The sequence below is a fragment of the Mirounga angustirostris genome, unplaced genomic scaffold, assembly GCF_029215605.1.
Source record: "Mirounga angustirostris isolate CCGP_5_RB_7025 unplaced genomic scaffold, mMirAng1.0.hap1 SCAF_5, whole genome shotgun sequence".
In the NCBI taxonomy this organism is placed as follows: Eukaryota; Metazoa; Chordata; class Mammalia; order Carnivora; family Phocidae; genus Mirounga; species Mirounga angustirostris.
Window position 1 is genome coordinate 112,000,077 of NW_026991713.1, and position 20,301 is coordinate 112,020,377.

The 20,301-nt window shown below is 48.6% G+C and overlaps 1 protein-coding gene and 1 long non-coding RNA gene across 15 annotated transcripts in view; one reads left to right on the forward strand and one right to left on the reverse strand.

Moving 5' to 3' along the window:
- Positions 1–6,258, forward strand: part of SVIL (supervillin) — a 228,871-nt gene extending 222,613 nt beyond the window's left edge. For all 14 annotated transcript variants that reach the window (XM_064591887.1, XM_054507300.2, XM_064591886.1 and 11 more), the window contains 5 exons: positions 134–289; positions 1,907–2,050; positions 3,061–3,185; positions 5,034–5,189; positions 5,290–6,258. In XM_064591887.1, the coding sequence (XP_064447957.1) occupies positions 134–289; positions 1,907–2,050; positions 3,061–3,185; positions 5,034–5,189; positions 5,290–5,376 (668 nt within the window). In that variant the 3' untranslated portion in view covers positions 5,377–6,258. The remainder of the gene's footprint in view (positions 1–133; positions 290–1,906; positions 2,051–3,060; positions 3,186–5,033; positions 5,190–5,289) is intronic.
- Positions 6,259–12,240: 5,982 nt separating this feature from the next.
- LOC135364477 (uncharacterized) overlaps positions 12,241–20,301 on the reverse strand; it is a 33,622-nt gene continuing 25,561 nt past the window's right edge. Inside the window, exon 3 of the long non-coding RNA XR_010411663.1 lies at positions 12,241–13,920. This is a non-coding gene — a long non-coding RNA (uncharacterized LOC135364477). The remainder of the gene's footprint in view (positions 13,921–20,301) is intronic.

Here is a 20,301-nt window from a genome sequence, read left to right on the forward strand (position 1 = left end):
CAAGTTCAGATAAATCTTACCCATCTTCACACTCATTTTGGATTATTTTATGTTTTACCTTAATTCTCTAATCTATCTGGGATGTACTTTGGTGCCCGTTTTGTCTTCAGCTTTGTTCTCTTTTCTTTCCAAGATCCTGGAAATTTTAACTTCACACCCCGCCTGTTCATCCTCAGCAGTTCCTCCGGGGATTTCTCAGCCACGGAATTCATGTACCCCGCCCGAGACCCCTCTGTGGTCAATTCCATGCCCTTCCTGCAGGAAGATCTTTATAGTGCACCGCAGCCAGGTACGGCCGGCGGAAGGGGGCGTCGGGCCGGGCCGCAGAAGATACACCCTCCAAAGAGCCCTTTTATTTGACGTTCATATTTAGGAAACAGTTTTTATTTGCCCAGTACACTGGCAAGTAACTCTCTTATGTTACCTAATTTCATCCTCACACCTACTCCAAAAGGAAGGGGACATCAACCATATGTTACAGTCTAAGAAACTGAGGCCCAGTGACTTAACTCACCCAAATATGTCCGTTAAGAATAGGCTGAGCACAGTTATGTCAGGCCTGGAACCTCTGCTGTTCTCGCAGCCTCCCCTCAGTCTTGTTGCTTCATGGTCCACAGTTGGCTGCCCCTGCTCCTGCCATCATGTTTTCCTTCAAGACAGGAAGAAGAGGTAGGGACAGGGACGGCCATGTCTCTCCCTTTTATCAGATGAAGCAAAAGCTCTCCCAGAAGCCCCCGCTGACTTCTGATTACATCCCATTGGCCAGAGCTCTGTCACATGACCACCTCTGCTGCAAGGGAGCCTGGGAAAGCAAGGGGCCAGGGAGCAAGGGGGTGGGAGCATCTGCTGAGTCAGCCAGAGAATGGTGTCTGCTGAGCCAAGGCCGGAGGGCAGGGCTGAGGCTCCCACCCATGTCTTCTGATCCCAAGGTCAGGGCTATTTCCACTCGACCTCCACCTCCAGACAGAACCTCTGTGCTCTTGTTCCGGTTGGGACAGTCAGTCACCAGAGACTGGGCTGCATGGACCCTCCTGCCCTCCTGCAGTCGAGTCTGAGCCCTTGCGCCTTCTCCCCTCAGCCAGGAATCTCGCAGGACCCTGGCCGCCTAGGTCCCCACCTTAAAAGCTCATCTGGTGCCCTTGCCACTGTGGGAAGTATTAGCAACTTCCTTAAGAGTGGCTGCTGCCCGCCCCCCCTTCCTGCTATGGCCCAGGATAGGTTCTTATCAACCTCCACTGGGCTTTCCAGGTGTGTGCACAGCATCCCTGAAATGCGTGTTAGGAAAGGACTCAGGGCAGGAGGACCTAGTAAGTGTGAGAGCCCCTTAGCCACATGGAGTAAGAGTCAGGGTGACCGTTGGATGAGAAGAAGAGGGCAGGAAGCGGTGGAACACATCTACTTCTTAAAGCTTGTTTTTCTCGCAAAGAACCCTGAACTGAGTCGCCTACGAAGCAGTCCCACATGGGGCATGAACATCAGTGACCTGTAGGGCAAGGGAGATGCACTCTCCAGTGTTTAATCCGCTCTTGGGAGATACACGGTGCTCACAAGCCCTGGAGTGGCACATGCACTATCCCTCCACCCAGCTCGCTGCAGTTCCCAGAAGGGCCACCAGCAGGCCTGCGCTGAGGAGGGGCCGGGGGAGACAGGAGGTGGGGAGAGGGAAGGGAAGAGGCCGGCGTCACAGATACCACCCCTCTCTGCCCAGAGGCTTTTTCTGATTGAATGTTCAGAGGGCTGAGGCATCATGGACACCCTCCCCTGGCCCCTGCCAAGGGGATTCTGCCCGGCCCCCGCCCCCAACAAAAGCAACAGGGCGGGAAGGCCTCCTGTAGGTTTGGGGAAGAGTGAGCTGGTAGCATCCACGGAGGACCCCTGATCGTCTGGTCTGTCCTTGCCCTCACAGCTCTTTTCCTTGTTGACAATCACCATGAGGTGTACCTCTGGCAAGGCTGGTGGCCCATCGAGAACAAGATCACCGGTTCGGCCCGCATTCGCTGGGCCTCCGACCGGAAGAGCGCCATGGAGACCGTGCTCCAGTATTGCAAAGGTGAGGGCCACGGCCACAAGCTTCGCCCACCGGGTGGGGGCCGCAGAGCGGCCTTCCTCTTCCTGCGTGGGCCAGCCAGCCTTGATAAAGCCTGCCAGACAGTGATGAAGCCAAGCTTTTCCCCCCCCTTTAATTTTTTAAGGCTTCTTAATTTTGAGATTAGTGTGTTCTTGGCTATCAGCATGAATGAGAATTCATTTTTCTCTTTTATATAACTGGGCCACCTAAGTCTCTACCCTCAAGGTCAAAGACTATATTGTGGAATACCCTGGACTGATGAAAACCCTTTTGCACTGGGAATGAGTCATGCTGGGGACACGCGGGCCTCCACCCACACGTAGTGCCACACTGTCTGAGAGTGGGAAGCTCCCCCACACGGCCTGGAGAGCCGATGGCAACCTTTTTATTATTATTATTTTTAGCGTTATATATATAAAAAAATACCTATAGTGAACTCATGGCTTTTTACTATACTGTCAACCTAAAATTTATAGTATTCTTTATAAAGTGAAAATGCCATTAATTTCTTAATTTTTAAGGTTTCATGGATTAGTTTCACTGAGTTTGTATAGTCGATTTTCTCTTGAAAAGCTCATCAGTGATAAGTAACAAATTTCCACCAAATGTTTAAGTTAGAGTGGCTTATAAAATGCTGTCATTAGCTGTTTAACTGACACTGAACCTAATGCTGCATTAGGAAGGTATTCTCCACACGTGAGCACAAGAGAAAATGTCTTACCCCGAAGCCACGGAGAGAGACTTTCTCCCATTCAGAGTTCTAGAAGCATTTTGTCAGACTCAGGTCAATTCCATGCAGTTTTATGCATTGTTATATCATAAAATTGACATTTTGTATAAACATCATCCATGTGTTGTTATGAACTACTCAAAACTTGCATTTTAACCATAAGGGATCCAAACAAGAAAAGATATCAAGGGAAATCAGAGAAAGCCCAGTTCTTCAGACCCAACCCCTGGGTGTACTGACATCGCCTTCTGTGTACCTACAGGGAAAAATATCAAGAGGCCTCCCCCCAAGTCTTACCTTATCCACGCTGGTCTGGAGCCCCTGACGTTCACCAACATGTTCCCCAGCTGGGAGCACAGAGAGGACATCGCTGAAATCACAGAAATGGTGAGCGCGCTTTCTCTCCCTGTGAAGATAGCTCCCCGCCTTTCAGATTGTGCATTGACTTTCCCTTGGGGAGAGGCATCCAACTGCATTTTCAAAGTGAGAAAACGTTTTTTTCTTTTACAACACGTTAACAAGTCTATGTAGAATTAGCTCAGCAATAGAAGAAATCATCTGAACTCTTTTGGTTAATTTTCTACACCTGGTGCTCAAGTTAAACGAACTTAAAAGCAAAGGTGAACTTAATTACTCTGAAGAATTTACATAAATAAAAGCTGCCATCTCTTCCTTCTGTTAGCTAAAAATCTATTGCTTCTCAAGGGCCATGTAAGGCACAACAAAATCCTCTTGTTTCAGACATTAACCTCGTGTTAGAGGGCACACAGAATAAACCTGTGATGGATTAACCTGCTCAGATTACTGGGTGAATGAATGTGTCCCTCCTGATAAGCAGTGTTAATAGCTCATTAATAGTTTTTTATGAGACCAGCTGGTGTCAGCACAGGAAGCATTTGTCATAACCTTTATTTACTAAAACATACTATTAACCAGAACGTTATAATTACCAACCACATAAAAAAAAAAAAAGCTTAGTACAGCTATGTCAATTTTTTTAAGTTACGAGTTTTTGACATTGCTAGCAGTAGCAATTCCAAGGGGTTTTTTTTTCGTTTTGTTTTGTTTTGTTGTTCCAGGGGAGAGGACGTGGGTATTTTACGGGAGGTCTGAACAGGTGTAAAGAAAAAGAGTTCACCGCTGCTTAACAATGGATGTTCAGTGCACTGCTGAGCCTCACCTCTCTCTGGAACCGGGTGGACTCGGTCCACACGGGGAGGAGCCCGCCAGTCATAGCAGAGGGCTCCGTTTACCATAGACGTGCAAGCCACACTAGGCACGGTGTGGACCATCACCGCCTCCTGCAGTCTGAGCTGGAGGCTGTCACTGCCCTGGTGCCCTGCTTCCGCTGTAGGTCCCGGGGCGGCAGTGGGCTTGGAGCATCGTGTGCACGGACTTCGGGCTTCCTACACCAGCCTGTAGTAGCAACACAATCGCCAGGTGCTTGCTGGGCACCAGGCACGGCTCCAAGCGCTTGGCGTGTATTTTCTCCTTTATTTTCACAGTAGTCTCTTAAGATGCGTCTTCGTGTTATCCGCGTTTTTCTAGGGAAGGAGCGGAGGCACAGAGACCTGCCATAGCTTGTCCCGGGTCTCGGGTGCAGGCCTGCTCCAGAACCCACTCTGTGAGCGCTAGTCTGTACCATCACTGATGAATTTGGCAACACCGTTAGTTGTTCATTCCCGCCACTCAAAAGGAGGGCAGCCAATCTGGGATTCCGGGTTTAACAGAGGAAGATCATTTACCTGGAATAACCTGTTCAGATTAAATGCACAGTGGTTTTTTAAAAAAATCTAGATTCAACAGCATCTTCTAGACGCATTTTCTTACCTTTCTCTATTCCAGATTAAGAAATGGGGCTGATAAGAAAGGATGTGATTTCTCTTAAGGTTATTTTTAAATGCTTTTAAACAAATTCCATTATTTGAACGCTTCCAGTGTTTAGAGTTCAAATTTAATAATCGTATGCCATAATTCACTCACGTGATGGTCCCTAAACATTTTTCTGAGGCAGCCCCAAGCCAGGATTTATTTGGTGGGGTGGGAAGACATGTAAAAGTCAGAACTGTGAGGCTTTGGGCAATTCCTTTCCATTTCAGAGCCTGCTTCTGCCTGAGCGAGCCTCTCCAGCTGGGGCGCAGAGTGGACAGTAGGGCTGTGTTTGCGCCCGTGCGCGGTAAAGCATTTGTGCAGATGCAGGGCATGAAGTTCTCTCTGCTCCCTCCTCTTCTCTAGGATACGGAAGTTTCCAACCAGATCACCCTTGTGGAAGATGTCTTAGCCAAGCTCTGTAAAACCATTTACCCACTGGCCGATCTGCTAGCCAGGCCACTGCCCGAGGGAGTTGATCCTCTGAAGCTTGAGCTTTATCTCACTGATGAAGACTTTGAGGTAAGCACGTCTTCATGTGCAATAGCGTTTAAGCAAGACGCTTGGCTGGGATGGGGGTCCTTGTACTCACCCGCGCTGGGCGTTTCTCCCGATTTTGCAGTTTGCACTAGACATGACGAGGGACGAATACAATGCACTGCCCGCCTGGAAGCAGGTGAACCTGAAGAAAGCAAAAGGTCTATTCTGAGCGGGAGAGATGCTGGAGGAACCTCTGTCGTCACTTTCAATACCATTGGACCAGGGAAATGGGTATTTTTTTTTTTTTTTGGACTGGTATTTAAAAAAAAAAAAAAAAGATTTTTTAATCAGTTTTCCAAAACCTAAAGTTATTAGCTCTACTGCTTGTCCCAGATTTGTGTATTTTGTAAATGTTTAAGCGGACCCTTTGGAAACTCTCTTTCCACGATTCAGCAGGTAATGTCAATAAAGGCGTCCCTACGTGCACGTGTGCGGCAACTCCCGCACTTGCCCACTTTTTTGGAAGCAATTCTCTTTATAAAGTGTTATTTTGATAGTTTGTGGGTTCTAAAATATATATATTTATATAAACACCATATAAGTCAAATATGTATTTAACAAAGCAATATGTATTCATTCACTCTTAAGATTGTTTTTCTTTTGGTGTCAAAATAATACTGAACGGTAGATGGAATTGCTTCTGTGAAATTAGCTCTGGCACCCCTGCGTATCTTCACACACGTTCAGAAACGTCTCCTTCAGCATTAAGTCTGACTTGTTCTGAGTGCTGCTTCCGGTGCTAAAACGAACAAATGGATTTGTACTTCCTGGCATGGGCTCTGAAGAATCTGTGCGCATCCACCTTTCTACCTTAATATCGCCCCAAAATGTATAGTGCCTTGTTTTTATGTACAGTTTATATACAGAAAAGTTTGCTCTGCATTTTTTTTTTTGATGGTTTGGAACATTATCTCCAATTTTACTCTAAAATAGTAGAAATTTTAAAAAAATCTCAAGTTTCTAATACCTGTTGTAAACACAAAACATGTCATTTTGCGACACAGGACTCCAAAATAAAAGCTTCGAGAATAAACACAATAATTAATTGTTTCACATTGGATCCCAAGCATGTTCCTTTCCGAAAAATGTGGGTGTTTTTGTAAATGTTAACCTAATATCAGTATTTTGCCATTTAATATTAACTGCTATAACTTTTATTTTAGTTTAGGGCAAGATTTTATAATAGGGTCATATAACTGAACAGACTTTGGACCCATAACATTCGTTCTGAGTACTATATTGAAGACGTGTTTTTGCAAATCATCACTCAACAGAAGCTTTTTACCCTAAAACTATTTCTGCATTTCACATTTAGGATCTCAGTGTCTTTTTAAGAATATTGAATATATAAGCATTTAGAAAACCTAAAAATGAGAAAACTCCTCACAGGCTCCTATATTCATAAAATCCCACATCCGGGGTTTTGAATTCCATAGACCTGCTGTGAGTCGTCACTGCATCTGTCCCACCCACCCACCCCCGTTTTGGTCTCAGTTTACCACATCAGATAAGAGCACATTGGCTTTAGACATTATCACTTAATGTTGCTTGTGTGCCCCAAGCCTGGGCCTGCACCTGTCAGCGGCCTGTCAGCCACTCCTGGGCCCAGCGCTCTGCGACTCTGGGATATTGGGCAGTCACTGAACTTTACCACCTCGATTGCCTCAGTTTGAAAGAAAAGGAGTCAATACTAGCTATCCTGCCCACATCCTAGGATTGATTCTCGGTGAGGATCAAGCAGAAGCTCTTTGGATATTGTCAAGTGCTGATATCTGCTGGTGTTGATGTTACCGTTACAGTAGCTGAAATAGGAAAGTATTGGTGTTGAAGTAAAGCAGTGCAGTCCCGCACCTCGGAATTACAGATTAAACCAGAACGAGTAGAACCTGCCAAAGAAATAAATGTAGAGGGGAAAGGAGACAGGGGCATTCAGAGCACGTGCCCATAGGCAGAATGCAGAGGAACGGAGGGGCTCAGAGCCCGTAGGGCAACCAGGGGAGTGTCCAAAGGATGGAGGCGGGGCAGCCAACAGTTCAAAGTCACCCAGATCCCTGCCTACACAGATAGGAGCTTGGGTTGTGGGAAGAGCTTCCGTGGACAGCTTGCTGAGGCAGCAGCTAAGATTGGTGTCATCGGAGTGTAGATAAGGTGCCGGCAGTCGGCTTCCTGCCTCTTCTCTGTAAAGCGGGTGCCCATGTCCTATATCTACCGACTTCCTGTTTGCCTCTTGTCCTCCGAGTCATTTCCTGCATCTCTTTCCTGCTTACAGACCTGGATCCTCTCTTCCTTGGTTTTTCTGATGCTTTTCCCTTCCCAGCTGCAACTTTTGAACTTTGCACACGGGGGAAAGGACCCAGCCTAAAACCTAGAATTGCTGAGTCTGAGCCACTCAGCCAGTTAGTTTGCGCCAGTGTTCCAGGCCTTTCTCCACAGCCGCTGCAAAAGCAAACCACCCTGGGGAAACGGGCATTACACCCAGCAGAGTCACGTAGCTGCCTTAATTTGCTGCTTTTGAACCACAGGACTTCAGAAGAGAGGAAGGCCATTTGGGTTGGGATTGAAGTCAGAGCTGCCGTGGGACTCATGGCATGCCACACACGTTCGGAGGCAATGAGGGGCCTGTGTGAATACCATCAGTTTCCAGAGGAGAGAAGCCATTGTCCCTGCTCCTCTTGGGCCGTGCACAGGTCAGGGTCAGGGAAATCTGGCTCAGGGACCCACCCACGTCTTTCCCTCCTTATTTTAAAACTTTGGCCCCACTTACAGAGCTCCCGTTTTGCTAAAAGAAGACGCATTCCAGAAACAGCTTGAAAATCCGCATCCATATTGGTCTCTACTTTTGTCATTTTCCTTTTTTTCTGATTATAAAAGTAACACTTTATCCACACGGAGACTTGCACACGAATGTTCATAGCAGCACTATTCATAATAGCACAAACCCGCAAACGACCCACTTGTCCACTGACTAGAAATGGATAAGCAAAATGCTGTGCATCCGTACAATGGAACACTTCCAACAATGTGGAGAGCAAACTGCTGATACACACTATCACGTGGGTAAACCTCCAAAACATCATCACGCCAAAGAAGCCGGTACAAAAGGCCACCTGTATATGAAATTTCAGAAAATCCATTCAGAAAGGAGATCTCTGATGGCTGGGGATGGAGATGAGAGTGAAGGGTGCCTTCACTCAGGAACTTTTGGGGGTGATGGAAATTGTTCTCAAACTGACTGTGGCGATGGTCACACAACTCTATAAAAGTCCTAAGACTTTTCGTATACCTTACATAGGCGGGTTTCATGCCATATATAGCTCGAGAAAGCTGTTTTAAAAAATACTAACACTGGATTTATGTGAAAAATGCCAACACAATAATATGATACAAATAACAGGAAGCAAACATAATACATAATTTCAGAATTGAAAATCATGATGTTCCCACTGCTAAATAATTACTCATGCCACTTGTTAAGGCAGTAAGACCGATTATTCGGGACTCTCACAATAGAGATAGCAGTGATAAGGTATAGGGCAGAGAGACTGGGCTCAACTCCAAATACAAGGAAGAGTGGGAATTTCTAGCCAAAGTCAGTGGAGAGAAAATTACTACGAGGACACATGAGGGGAAGAGGGAGTCCTGGCTACACTGACCTAACAGGATTCTTGCTGAGGCCAGGCCAGGGTGACCAGACATCACCAGGGGATGGTGCAGAATGACAAACCCCATCAGACACCGGGGCTGATGGGGTAACGAGAGGGTAGGGGATCTGACTAAACCCACCTGACAGGATTTGTGCTAAAATTGTGCTCTTGGGGGACATGCCCAGGGACAGGGCCTAGTTGGGCTCAGAGAAGCCTGACTAAAGTTTGGTCAAGGAGAGTGTCTTCGTCACCACTTCTCAAATCCAAGAACTTCAATAATTTGGTTTATATTCTTCTAGATTTTTCTTTGCATCTATTAACAGAGATGTATGCTCATACTTTTTTTTTTAAGAAAAAAGTTGCATTTGTTCTTCGCCATCATAATTTTCTGTTAACAATAGGGCTCCCACGCTGCCTCTTCGATATTTATCTGAGCGTGTGTGAGTCTGAGGCCACCTGGGCCACAGTGTAAAGGTCTAAGCAGTTGTGGGGGCCCAGCCCCACCAGTTCTCCACCCCACAAGCATTCCCCCATTCCTTGCCGAGGGTGGGCAGCATAAAACTAGGTCCCAGAGAAAGGATCTAGAGATTTGTTTTCACGGGACTTCCTTGATCTCCAGTCTAGAGTAAGGGCCAGAAGTGTCCAAACAGGCCTCTGTACAAAGCCTTGCTGAACAACAATGACTAGTGAGTGACTAGGAAGGGTCAAGCGGACAGTAGCAAATCACAGATCAAGGTAATGATTCAAAAGCAAATAATGGAAAATTGAATATATTGGTATGGCATTTGACCCAAAGAAAAATCCCTACCTTACTTCTAAAGGATAAATGCATTGCAAATCCTTGCTTTCTGCACCAGAGAAAGAAGGTCGGGCTGTTTCAGACTATGCAATTGAGGTACCCCAAGAGTTGGATCAGAAAGATGGATTTGCAAGGGGAGAACATTGGAGGCTTTCAGTTCCCATAAGCACCACCACGGATGGGCTGTCCAGTGGGGAGCTTGTGTGGAAATACCCACTCCCCCCAGGCTCACCATTCAAATGCACAGTGCATGTTGATCCTTAAGGATTAGCAGGGAAGACAGATGAACAGACCAGCATCCCTCTTTTCTAATAAAGAACTGGTCCACTACTGAGCTTTTCCATCATGCTGAGATTGCAAAAAAAAAAAAAGGCTACAGGAGCAGAAGTGAATGCAAGCTGAAGTACAGGAAGGCGGTGTCCACGACATCTCAGCCCCAACATGCCTTCTCAGCCTCGCCGCAGTTGTGGGAAATGTTTCTGACACCAAATGCCGCAGAGCTCTGCAAGTCTCTTAAGGGACAGATTGGAACTGACTTGTATTATCTGGAAATTGACATAAATTGCCTGTTATTAAATCTCACTGAATTGTTAAGCCCAACCTTGCCATCAGAACACCATTTTAGCATCCACTCTGAAATGGTTCTAACTGGATGGGTTATCTCTGTAAAGGTAAAGATATCGAACCACCACTGAACAAGGAGGCTTATGCCTATGTGGAAGCAAAGAAAAAGAAAAGGGGACAGGAATGACAGACAAGCCTAACTGGTACTTTTTGATTAACGGTTTCTCCATTAAAAAAAAAAAAAAAAAAGCAAGCAACTAAACAATGCATTTGGGACCTGTTAGACATGGTTGGTGTCCGAGCCCATCCTCGGAGGAGATTATAAAACAGACGCCCTGCCTCACGTCCTGCTGCCTTCCCTTGCCACCTCCATCCCCACCTGCTGTGGCTCCTTCCCCTCCTGATGCTTGTGCTTCCTGCAGGAGGCCATTCTGGTTTTTGAATCAGGAATCACAAAGACTGAGCATGGAGCATCATTTGCCAATGATGACATTTCGGGCCCCCAGGGGGAAGCATTGTTTCTTGTTGTTGGCAAGGGTCTTCCCCCACAGGTCGGAGCTGACTGCAGGGGCAGCCACATCATCTGCTGAAGTGTGTTGCTAGGATCACACGTTGTCTACTCCAGACCTGTCATTATTGGCAGCAGTCCATATTCACTCAGGAGCACTGTTTACTGCTCATTCACTCAAGTTATTTATGGAGTGTGCACTGTGTGAGGCTCAACAGAGAATATAAATATGAGCTATATCAAGGCTCAGATCCCACAAGGAGCCTTCCAGAGAAGGAGAGAATGATGACAACTCACCAAAAAGTATCAATAATAATGCAGTGGGAGTCTGGTAGGGGTTGGACTGTGCACCCCTCCCCCCTCAAAAGAGAGCTATGCGGAGTCCTAACTCCCAGTACCTCAGAAGGTGACCTTCTTGGGAGATAGTCTATAAGTAATTAAGTTAAATGAGATCATTACAGTGGGCCCTAAGCCAATATGACTAGCATCCTTATATGAAGAGGAAATTTGGACACAGAGGTAGGGGGAAGACAGCCACCCACAAGCCAAGGAGAGTGGCCTCAGAAGAAACCCAGCCAAGGTGCTGACACCTTGATTTCAGACTCCTAGCATCCCGAACTGTGAGACACTAAGTTTCTGTTGTTCAAGCTACCCAGCCTGTGGCGCTCTGTCACAGCCACCCTAGGGAACTAATACAGAGTGCACACTGGATCTTCCCGTTGGAGGGAAAGGGAGGGGAGGAATCAGGGTAGCTTCATGGAGGAAGTCCCATGAGGTAGGCCTGGAAGGGCAGGTGGGATTTCTCACTGCAGTTGGGCATCAACCCATCAGGCAGCAGCTCCAAAGGGGAAGATTTGGAAAGGGAGAGAGAGAGAGAGGGAGGGCCCACAAGTCTCTCCACTATGGCATGGGCAGGATGGGGGAGTAACAGGGCCTCACAGCTAAAGTGACAGGCAGTGAAGGGAGAAGGAAGTTGGAAATGAACAGGCTGATTGACCCAGGGCAAAGGACATGGTCAGGTGTGAGGATGATCCGGCCACACCACCTGGGACTGACTCCTCTTGTCTCTAGGAGGCATTAGGCCAAGTGGGCAGCATCCCTTTCTTGCAGTGACCTGGTGTGTTCGGTTCCAGGGCTCGTTGGTCTCTCCTTACCGTCTTGTCTTATACCATGTGCTAGCACTTCTATCTTGTACCTTTATATTCACATAATTAAAGGTGCTGACTCTGTTAAACCCCCTTCCAGTCTAGTCTTCTTATAAAGATATTTCTGAAATCTCTGGCAGACAACATAGAATGTGGGAAATGCTGGCCTAGGGTTTTTACCCAATGGTGACATCTTTTAGATATCCTATGACCATGAAGTAGCTCTGCCAACTGTTGCTTAATCTTAGAAGCTACTTAAGAAGACAAGAAATTATTCGGGTTGCATTGAAGATATTTAAGTTTCTGAATCTTGCACTTATATTGCCATTTTAAGTGTTAAATGTAAATGCTTTTTAAATGTTGGTCCTTTTTATTTTTTGGCTTTGAGATCCATCAATTTTTATTCCATTAAAACAAACTCTTTATCAAAGTATGCATGACTTCTAGGCACCTTACAACAATCATGAAATTGCTACTAGAAAACCAACTATATAATTTTTAGAGCAACATTAAAATATAGCAACACTTTCCTTGAAAAGCCCTGGCAGACTGATTGGGCATATTGTAGATAAAAGACTAAGGCATGGAAAATTTCAGGGGTTCAGCAGAGATGGAAGACCTAGTCATAGTAGATAGAGTGCAAGACTAGACCCACATGAGGTTGTCTGTGTCTTTGCTGAGTAATCAAGACCAAAGCCCATTATCGTCTCTTCCATTAGTAGGCACTTGGGAAAGTAATCACATGCTGAGTCTTGTACCAGGTGATTTCATCCGAGCCTGGGAAGCAGCCCCGTGAGGGGCTCGTTACCCCCACGGTACAGAAGAGTAACTTGGAAGCCAAGTTCCGGCCCATCGTCCTGTTGCTGGGAAATGGTAGAGGTTGGATTTGACTCTGCCTCTGCCACCGCACCGTGCTGCTTCCGCACAACCAGAGGAGAGCAGCTACCCGTCCTCATAATCTCTGACCCACGGCTGGACTCGAGGATCACAAAGTGCCTCAGTTTGCCCACCTGTTCCCGACTCCCCATTGCCACTTCCGTTGAAAGCTAGGATAGCTGGAGGGGCTGCAGGCGCCACAAACGCAACAACATAGGGAGGGCGGACCAGTCTCATGGCAAGAGGAACGCAGGCTCTGGAGCCTCTCCGACGGCAACCCCAGCCCTGCCACTTCAGCCATTGAGTTTGAACAAGTTCCTTAACCTCCCTGCACCTCCGCTTCGGTCACCCCGGTAAAATGGGCTTGATGAACCCAGTCCCTGCCCTTTATGAGGCTGCACGGCATAAGAGAATGTGTGCCAACATCATCCTGCCACAGGAGGCTTCAATGACAGAGGGAAGCTGCCACATTGAAAGCCTTTGCCCGCGCCAGCCAGACCACCCGCTGGGAAGAGTTCACTAGAGAAGACGGGGAACCCACTGGTGCTTGCGCAACCTCAGCATTCAGGTTCCCGGGGCCTGGGGCCAGGACTCCCCCAGCAGGAACTGGGGGACCATCGCCTGCATAGGAACTCCGCTGATGACACGGCATTATGCTTCTCAGCCCATGTCCAACACTGCCCTCATTCACACAACTCCAAACACATCTTTGAAATTGAAAGCTGCATCGCTGACAGTTTTAATTTCACCTTCAGTAGGACCCCAGCCAGTGTCGGGGGGAGAGAAATGGGCCAGCTGTCCTCCAGGGCCATGCAGGTGGACCCTTCCGTTCCAGGTGGGACTCTGTGCAGGGCTCCAGAGCCTCAGAGAGCTGTCAGGAAACTCCCCTCTAGGAGCTGGATGGGGCAAGGGAGGCTCCAACCTCCTCGTCCCCATGGACTGAAATCTGCTGCTTCCCGAGGGGTGGGAGAGAGACTGGCGCCCTCCTGCTGCAGCAGGGTTTTCCTCACTTCGCTCTGGAGTTCTAATGGCCCCAGGCCCCCGGTCGGGGCTTCTGTGTGGACAGGCTTCCTGAGGGTGATCTCACTCAGTGACTCTTCTTCGATGTCCTGCAGGGCGGCAGGTGGGAAACGAGAAGCTGAATCACCTTGCACTCTAGGAGAAAGGATGGGTAGGCCTGGAAAGTAATTCAGAACTTGTTTTCATCATTCAGGAGAACAAATGGAGATTTTTTCCATCTCTGTTCACTTGGAGGGAGTAAAATATTCAGATGGAAGCCCCCGTGGAGACCCGGGTGGGAGCCATGGCAGGATGACCAGATGCCTCATGTGGGGTCCTCCTAAAGCCATGCTTCGTGACTGCGCCAACCCCAGAGCCCCATCAGCTCCTTCTTCCCCCTCCCCCCCCCCCCCCCCGCCGCCATCCCCAAATCAGCACACCGCCTCGGGGAAAACAGTGCTTACTACACAAACACAACCTTTAGACGAATCCCCCGAAACCCACCCCAGGGCGGGGCATTTCCCCTGGGCCCTCCCAGGCAGGAAGTCTTCAGCTTCCACTAGGGTAGGTAAGACCTCATTCCCAGGAGCTAGTCCATCAAGACTTCAATTTCTTAACACGAATTTTCATCCAGGGTGAGAGGTTTGCTTTTATATCCAAATGGTCCTTTGGCAGATTTATATGATTCTGAAATAACCTGTCAGCTGCATTCCTCCAGCTGAAGAAGCCACAACTTCAGAGCTGGGACGGGCCAGGGAAGGAAATGGGGAAATTACAGAGGAAAACTGGCCACGCGCCGAGAGTCCGCAGGGCTGAGGGACGAGCCGTGTCGCCAGCAGGTGGCGCTGTTGCTCACCAGCAGACGTCGAGGAGCCCCGCAGCGGCGCGGGCGCCCTTCGCCTGGGTCCTGATTTCTGCCGCAAGCGCCAGTTCTTACGCACCGGGGTGGGATAAGACCTCCCACCCCAAGACCCTAGCAGATCCTGAGGGACCCCACCTTCCCTCGCTAATGTGTTTCCAGCACAAAGAACTTGAATCCAGTGACCCGGGGAGAGGAGTTCCCATCCTGTCTCCTTTCAATCTGTCCCCGTCTGGGGCTCCAGGAATGTTTCCAGAAGCAAACCCAATGAGGCCAGCACTGCAGGAATACAAGCAGTGAGAAATCGCACAGATGAAACTTCCCAAAGACTGGGGCTTCTGTGGGCCAGGGGAGTCTTGCTCTAAGGATCCCTCCTCCTGTACACACATTTTTTTTTTTTAACTTCTTTAAATGTCTTCCCTTTGCTAGTTTTGTCATCTACAGAATGAAGGTGACACCTTTCTTAGACTCAATTAGTTAATGTCAGGAAAGCTCTCTGTAGATGAAAAGTGCTAAATTCTATTTATCAAATATTTAATTAGCCACCATTGGGGGATGATTTGTAATCATCTATTCAACCTGCATAATAACCAGAGAAAATGTCATGATCAGAAAAATGATTTTAAATACAGGTTTTCATAGATTCTATGCCTGTCAGGGCGATGAGAGAGAATTTTCAAATTAGCTCTCCATTTCCGTCCTGGCTTTCAGGGCCCTGAGGAGACAGGCTCCCTTCCCACTCGGCCTGTAGCCACCCACAGGCTTGGCCCCGAGCGCTCACTGGGCCCACCTCACTTCTGAACCCTGAGCTCCTCTCTGTATATTTGTCCCCATCTACATGCCCCCTTCTCTGTCCTACTCAGGGCACTTCCCTCACGTCCCGTCTGTCACACGCCTTCCCCTTTGTTGCCCTGGCAGGGGCTCTGTGAGGAGGAATGAGGTCACGTGGGAGACTTGGGCACTTTCAAAGGAAATACACCAAACCAGCTGAGAGCGAAGGTGACTCAGAGGCATTTCCAGTTGCTTTGAAGCAACATGGCCCAGTTTACTTTCAGATCGGGGCTCCCGGGCCACCAAGACCATACTGTTCTACTTGGGCACGCAAGCCTCTAAAAGCAAAATCCTTTTTTTTTTCTTCCACATTCATTCGTCCTGCACGTATGTACTGAGCACCTGCTGCTGGTGTAAATTCTATCCCAGATACGCACGTTAAAATGGTACCAATGACGGCCTTGGACTTACTGGCAAAACACAATTTTCAGAAGACTAAAGACAAGCCCCTCATCCAGATACATGGTGAACACAGGTGACATTCGGGGGCCTCCAGGAAGCAGCACCCAGGCAGGGTGAGGCATGCAAGACATGTATTGGGAGGAGCATTTATTGGGGACACGGAAAGAGAGGGAGCTGGAGGAGGCAGAGGGAGCCTCCCGATGGTGATGGAGGCCGGACACCTGGGGGGTGGGGGGACACATGGGAGAGCGAGCTTCAGCCTGAGAGACAGTGAGAGCTGTGGCCAGCCCGAGTGCGGCCCTAGACCTGAGGCTGCTCTTTCGGGACCTGGGCAGAAATGGCCAGGTCCCAGGACCCCCTAGGCTGGGTCACTGGCCAGACCTGATCATGGCCCGAAGGCACAGGAGCGCCTGGAAGCTGCCAGCCTCCTGAAGTCCACACCTGGCCTCCCTCCGAAGGTGGCTGAGCGGCGGGCTGAACTGCAGTCATTCAATGGTTAATGACGGAACCACCTGACAGGATGGTAACGTTGGTTCAGGAAAGGCCGGGAGAAAAAAAATAATCATATACGCAGACACGTGTCTGTTCCTGTCTATGCAGAGGAGGGAGACAGAGGGGAAAGGAGGAAGGGAATCAGATTTCAGAACGCACCCCTGTCCCACCAAGTAATAAAACTGTTAACATCGGCGATTCCTCTTTTGTACCAGTCAGAAATCATTGGCACCTCTAGTGGACAGAAATCATTTGCAATTTATCCATTTCCTACAGGCTAACATGTAACATTAGAGTCTGGGCCCTAATCAATAGCAAGCTGTGATCAGACAAGACAGCGCTGCTTCGAGAGGCCCCCGCGGCAGGCGGCCCTACTGGGTGACGGCCTGACCGCTGGTAGGCAGGAAGTCATCTTTGTGCGTCACTCTGGATAATCATTACTTCCTTGGGGAGCTTACATTCTAGTGGGAAGAAGACATAAGGAAACAGACAGCTGAAACATTACGTGACAAAGGTTACAACAAGGGCCAGCCCCCAAGAGGGGCACTGGACTCCGCCTGGGGTGTGGGGACACAGGGCTTCCCCAGAAAATGGCATGCAACTGAAGCCAGAAGGCTGATTGAGTTAACCAGGTGCTGGGGGCAGGACGGGAAGGAGGAAGCTGGAGAAATCAGCACCAAGGCTCTGAGGGGGCACCTCGGAGAATTGCAAAATCGTTTCGAAGGGCTGAGGGTGAGCAGGGGATGGTCCTGGGACTGAAGCAAGCTGTGAGGCTAGCAGGGACACAGGTACAACGATGAACTGTCTTGTGTGCCAGGCTCAGGAGTTGGGATTTTTATCCTGAATGCGATGAGAAGCCACTGAAACATTTGAAGGGTCAAGGTTACTGATAAAGACCACTCTGGCTGGAGTGTGGAAAGAGGGTTGGAGGGCACTGAAGCTTCAATGGCAGGTGGGATATGAGGATGTGTGATCTAGGTAGAAGGTGATGGTGGCCCAAACTGGGGTGACCCCAGGGGCACCTAGCAGATCCTGGGTCATACATCCTGGCTATGGGACACTTGGTGAGCTGGGCTGACCTGGCCCTCCACCATGCAGGTTACCATCGCTCTTCAGAAGGCTTCTTGGTCAGCTAAATGAAGGATGCCAGGGCGGAGAAAAAGACACCTGGACATCAAAGTCCTATTCAGCTATGGAAACAGCACCCAGGCACGCAGTCAAAACCAGTCTGACTCCCTCAATCATTCAGGAAATATTTACTGCCCACCTACTGTGTGTTGGGCCCTGTCTGGACTCCAGAGATACAGAGATGAACAAGAACCGATGCTCTCAAGGAGCTTCCACGCCAGTGGGGGGTGCACGACAAACCATAAATGCAAAGGGACTTAGTGTAATTTCACCGAGCTTCCTGCATCTGTGGTTTGCTGTGCATCATTAATTTTGGGAGGTTGTCTGCCATTATTACTTCAAATATTTGTTCTGCTCACTCTTCTCCCTTTTCTCCCTCTGGTATTCTGGTCATGAGTCTGTTACATCGTTTGTAATTGTCCCACGGTTTTTGGCTCTTCTGGATTTTTCTTTTCCCCCACTGGAGTTATATTGATAGATCTTCAAGCTCATCGATTCCTCACTCAGCTATGTTGAGTCTACTGATGCACTCCAATGTCCAGCATTTCCTCTGAGGCTTCCTTATCTCTAGGCTTACATTCCCCAGCTGTTCTTGCATGTGGGTTGACTTTTTCCAGCAGAGCCCTTCAAAATTAATCATTACTTTAAATTCCCAGAGTGATCATTCTTAACATCCGTGCTATATCTGAGCCTCATTTTGATGCTTGCTTCCTCTCTTCAGACTGTGTGCTTCCTCAGGTTTGGGTGGGGCTGGTGGTTCTTTTGTTGTTGAAAGCAGGAGATGCTCTACTGGGTAATAGGAACCACCGTCAATTGGCCTCTCATGGATTTGCGATAATCTGCCTAGGAGTTGGCACATTTGTCTAATATTTTCTGTGGCTATAGGTGCCAGAGACTCTAGTGTCCTTATGTTTGCTTTTTGTCTTTCCTCTTGATTTGGGCTTCCCTAAGTACTCCTCCTCAGAGAAGAGGAGGTTAGTATATGGTTATCCTATTACTGTTCCTATAGGGAGCCCTGTTAGCCCTGCTGGTGTAGAGAAGGGGGAGGGGGTATAGCTCAATCCAATCTTCCAATCCAATCTCGGCCCTGTGGTGGCCGCGTGCTTCTGGTCTGTGGCCTTCCTGAATGGTGAAGCAGGAAGGCCAGAGCAGGTGGGGTGGGAGGGCTACCTTTACCCAGAAGGCAGGCCTTTGTTATGGAGAATTCTCTGGTACATTCACCAGGATGGCTCTTACTTTACCCCAGCCAGAGGCAGGGACCTTTCCCAGGCCTTCCCAGGAGAACCTGGTAAGTTCCAAGAGCTAGAGTCCAGAAAGTGTGGGGTCTTCCAAAAGACTGCCATCCCCAGGAATCCGTTGCTCTCGTATCAGTCCACACTCCATCTCTAGCAATTCGTCAAAATGTTCCTACCAGTTCAAGGGGCCAGTGGTTCCTGCTCCTGTTCTTGGCTTTGACTCTGTGGATTCCAGGACGGGGGCTGACCCAGTAACCCCAGTTCTCTAATGAGTACCAAAAAGTCATTAATTTTCAGTGAGTCCAGCTTTTCTCATTGTAAGGATGGGAGTGACAACTCCCAAGCTCTTTACAAGTTGGAGCTAAAACTGGAAATCTGGAAATAACTGACTTTGAGATAGTGATAAGTGCTAGAGAACCAACTGGGAATGAGGAAGAGTTACTGCAAGGTCATGAGAAGCATCCGGGAGGGCACGTGGAAAAAGTGCGAATGGGGGGGGGCGGGCTTCATGAAGATCTAGGGTGTTCAGGCACCGGGACTGGAGGTGTAAGGTCTTGGTACTGAAAGAAGTTATGTGTGGACAGGACACAAGCAGAGGGAGAGAGGAGGGTGAGATTGGGCCGACATTGGCGGGGTGAAGACACGCAGGCTTTATTCTCATTGCTGGGGGAAGCCATTAAACAGGAGGGTGCTGTGGTGAAACTTAACTTGCTAATGATGCCCCTGGCTGGAGAGTCCATATGTCCAGGTTTGCCCAGAACATTCCTGGTTTATGCCTTTTGCCCGGTGTAATTATTTGTAGTGCCTCTTTTCACTTTCCGAAGTGTCCGGGTTCAGACAAGAAGTCACAAAATCCCCCTAGCTCTGGCCACAGGAAGGAGAAGGTGTAGGGACAGCCATTGTGGCAGCTGAGAAGTCGATTGGGAGTGAGTGCAGTGAGGTGGACAAGCTGTGGTGGGGACCTGGACAGCTGGAGGGGACTGATGCCCTTGGGATGTTACAGAGATGGATCCAGTGGAACAGCTACTGAACTTAGGGAGGGGGTGGGCAGAAAAGAGGGGGCCAGAGGCTCAGGTCATCATGAATGACTCTCTCAGCGCATCACCCAGGCTTGCAAACTGCACTGTATAAACTCTCTCAGATCTGTTGTTTGGCTTCTATTCCCACACCCAGCTCCCTAGTTCAAGGCTTCATTTCTCGCCTGAATTCAGAACTCCCCTCCATGTCCATGGGCATTTGGCATCATCCTCCTAGCTGTGGACACAACCCGTGGTCCTGCAGCCCATGTCAAGAGTAGGCGGTTGCCTTTGGCAACTTCAACCCTTCAAATCACCTTCCTTCATTTCCCACATGGAACATCCACCACTCCAACACCCTTCCATCCTACAGGCCACTCAGAGCCTCTGCTTGAGGTCCCCTCCCGCCATCTCTGCCAAAGGAAATTCTCTTCACCCTGTAGAGGGCTTCCATGGTGCCTCCTCAGCCAACTGTCATTCTTTCAATGCATAAGACCCCCAAATCTTAACTCTTTTTAGGCCCTTACGTATTCTACCTTCTAGAACTGTTATTTGTGTATTTACCTTCACTCCTCAACTAGTTGTAAGCCCTTGAG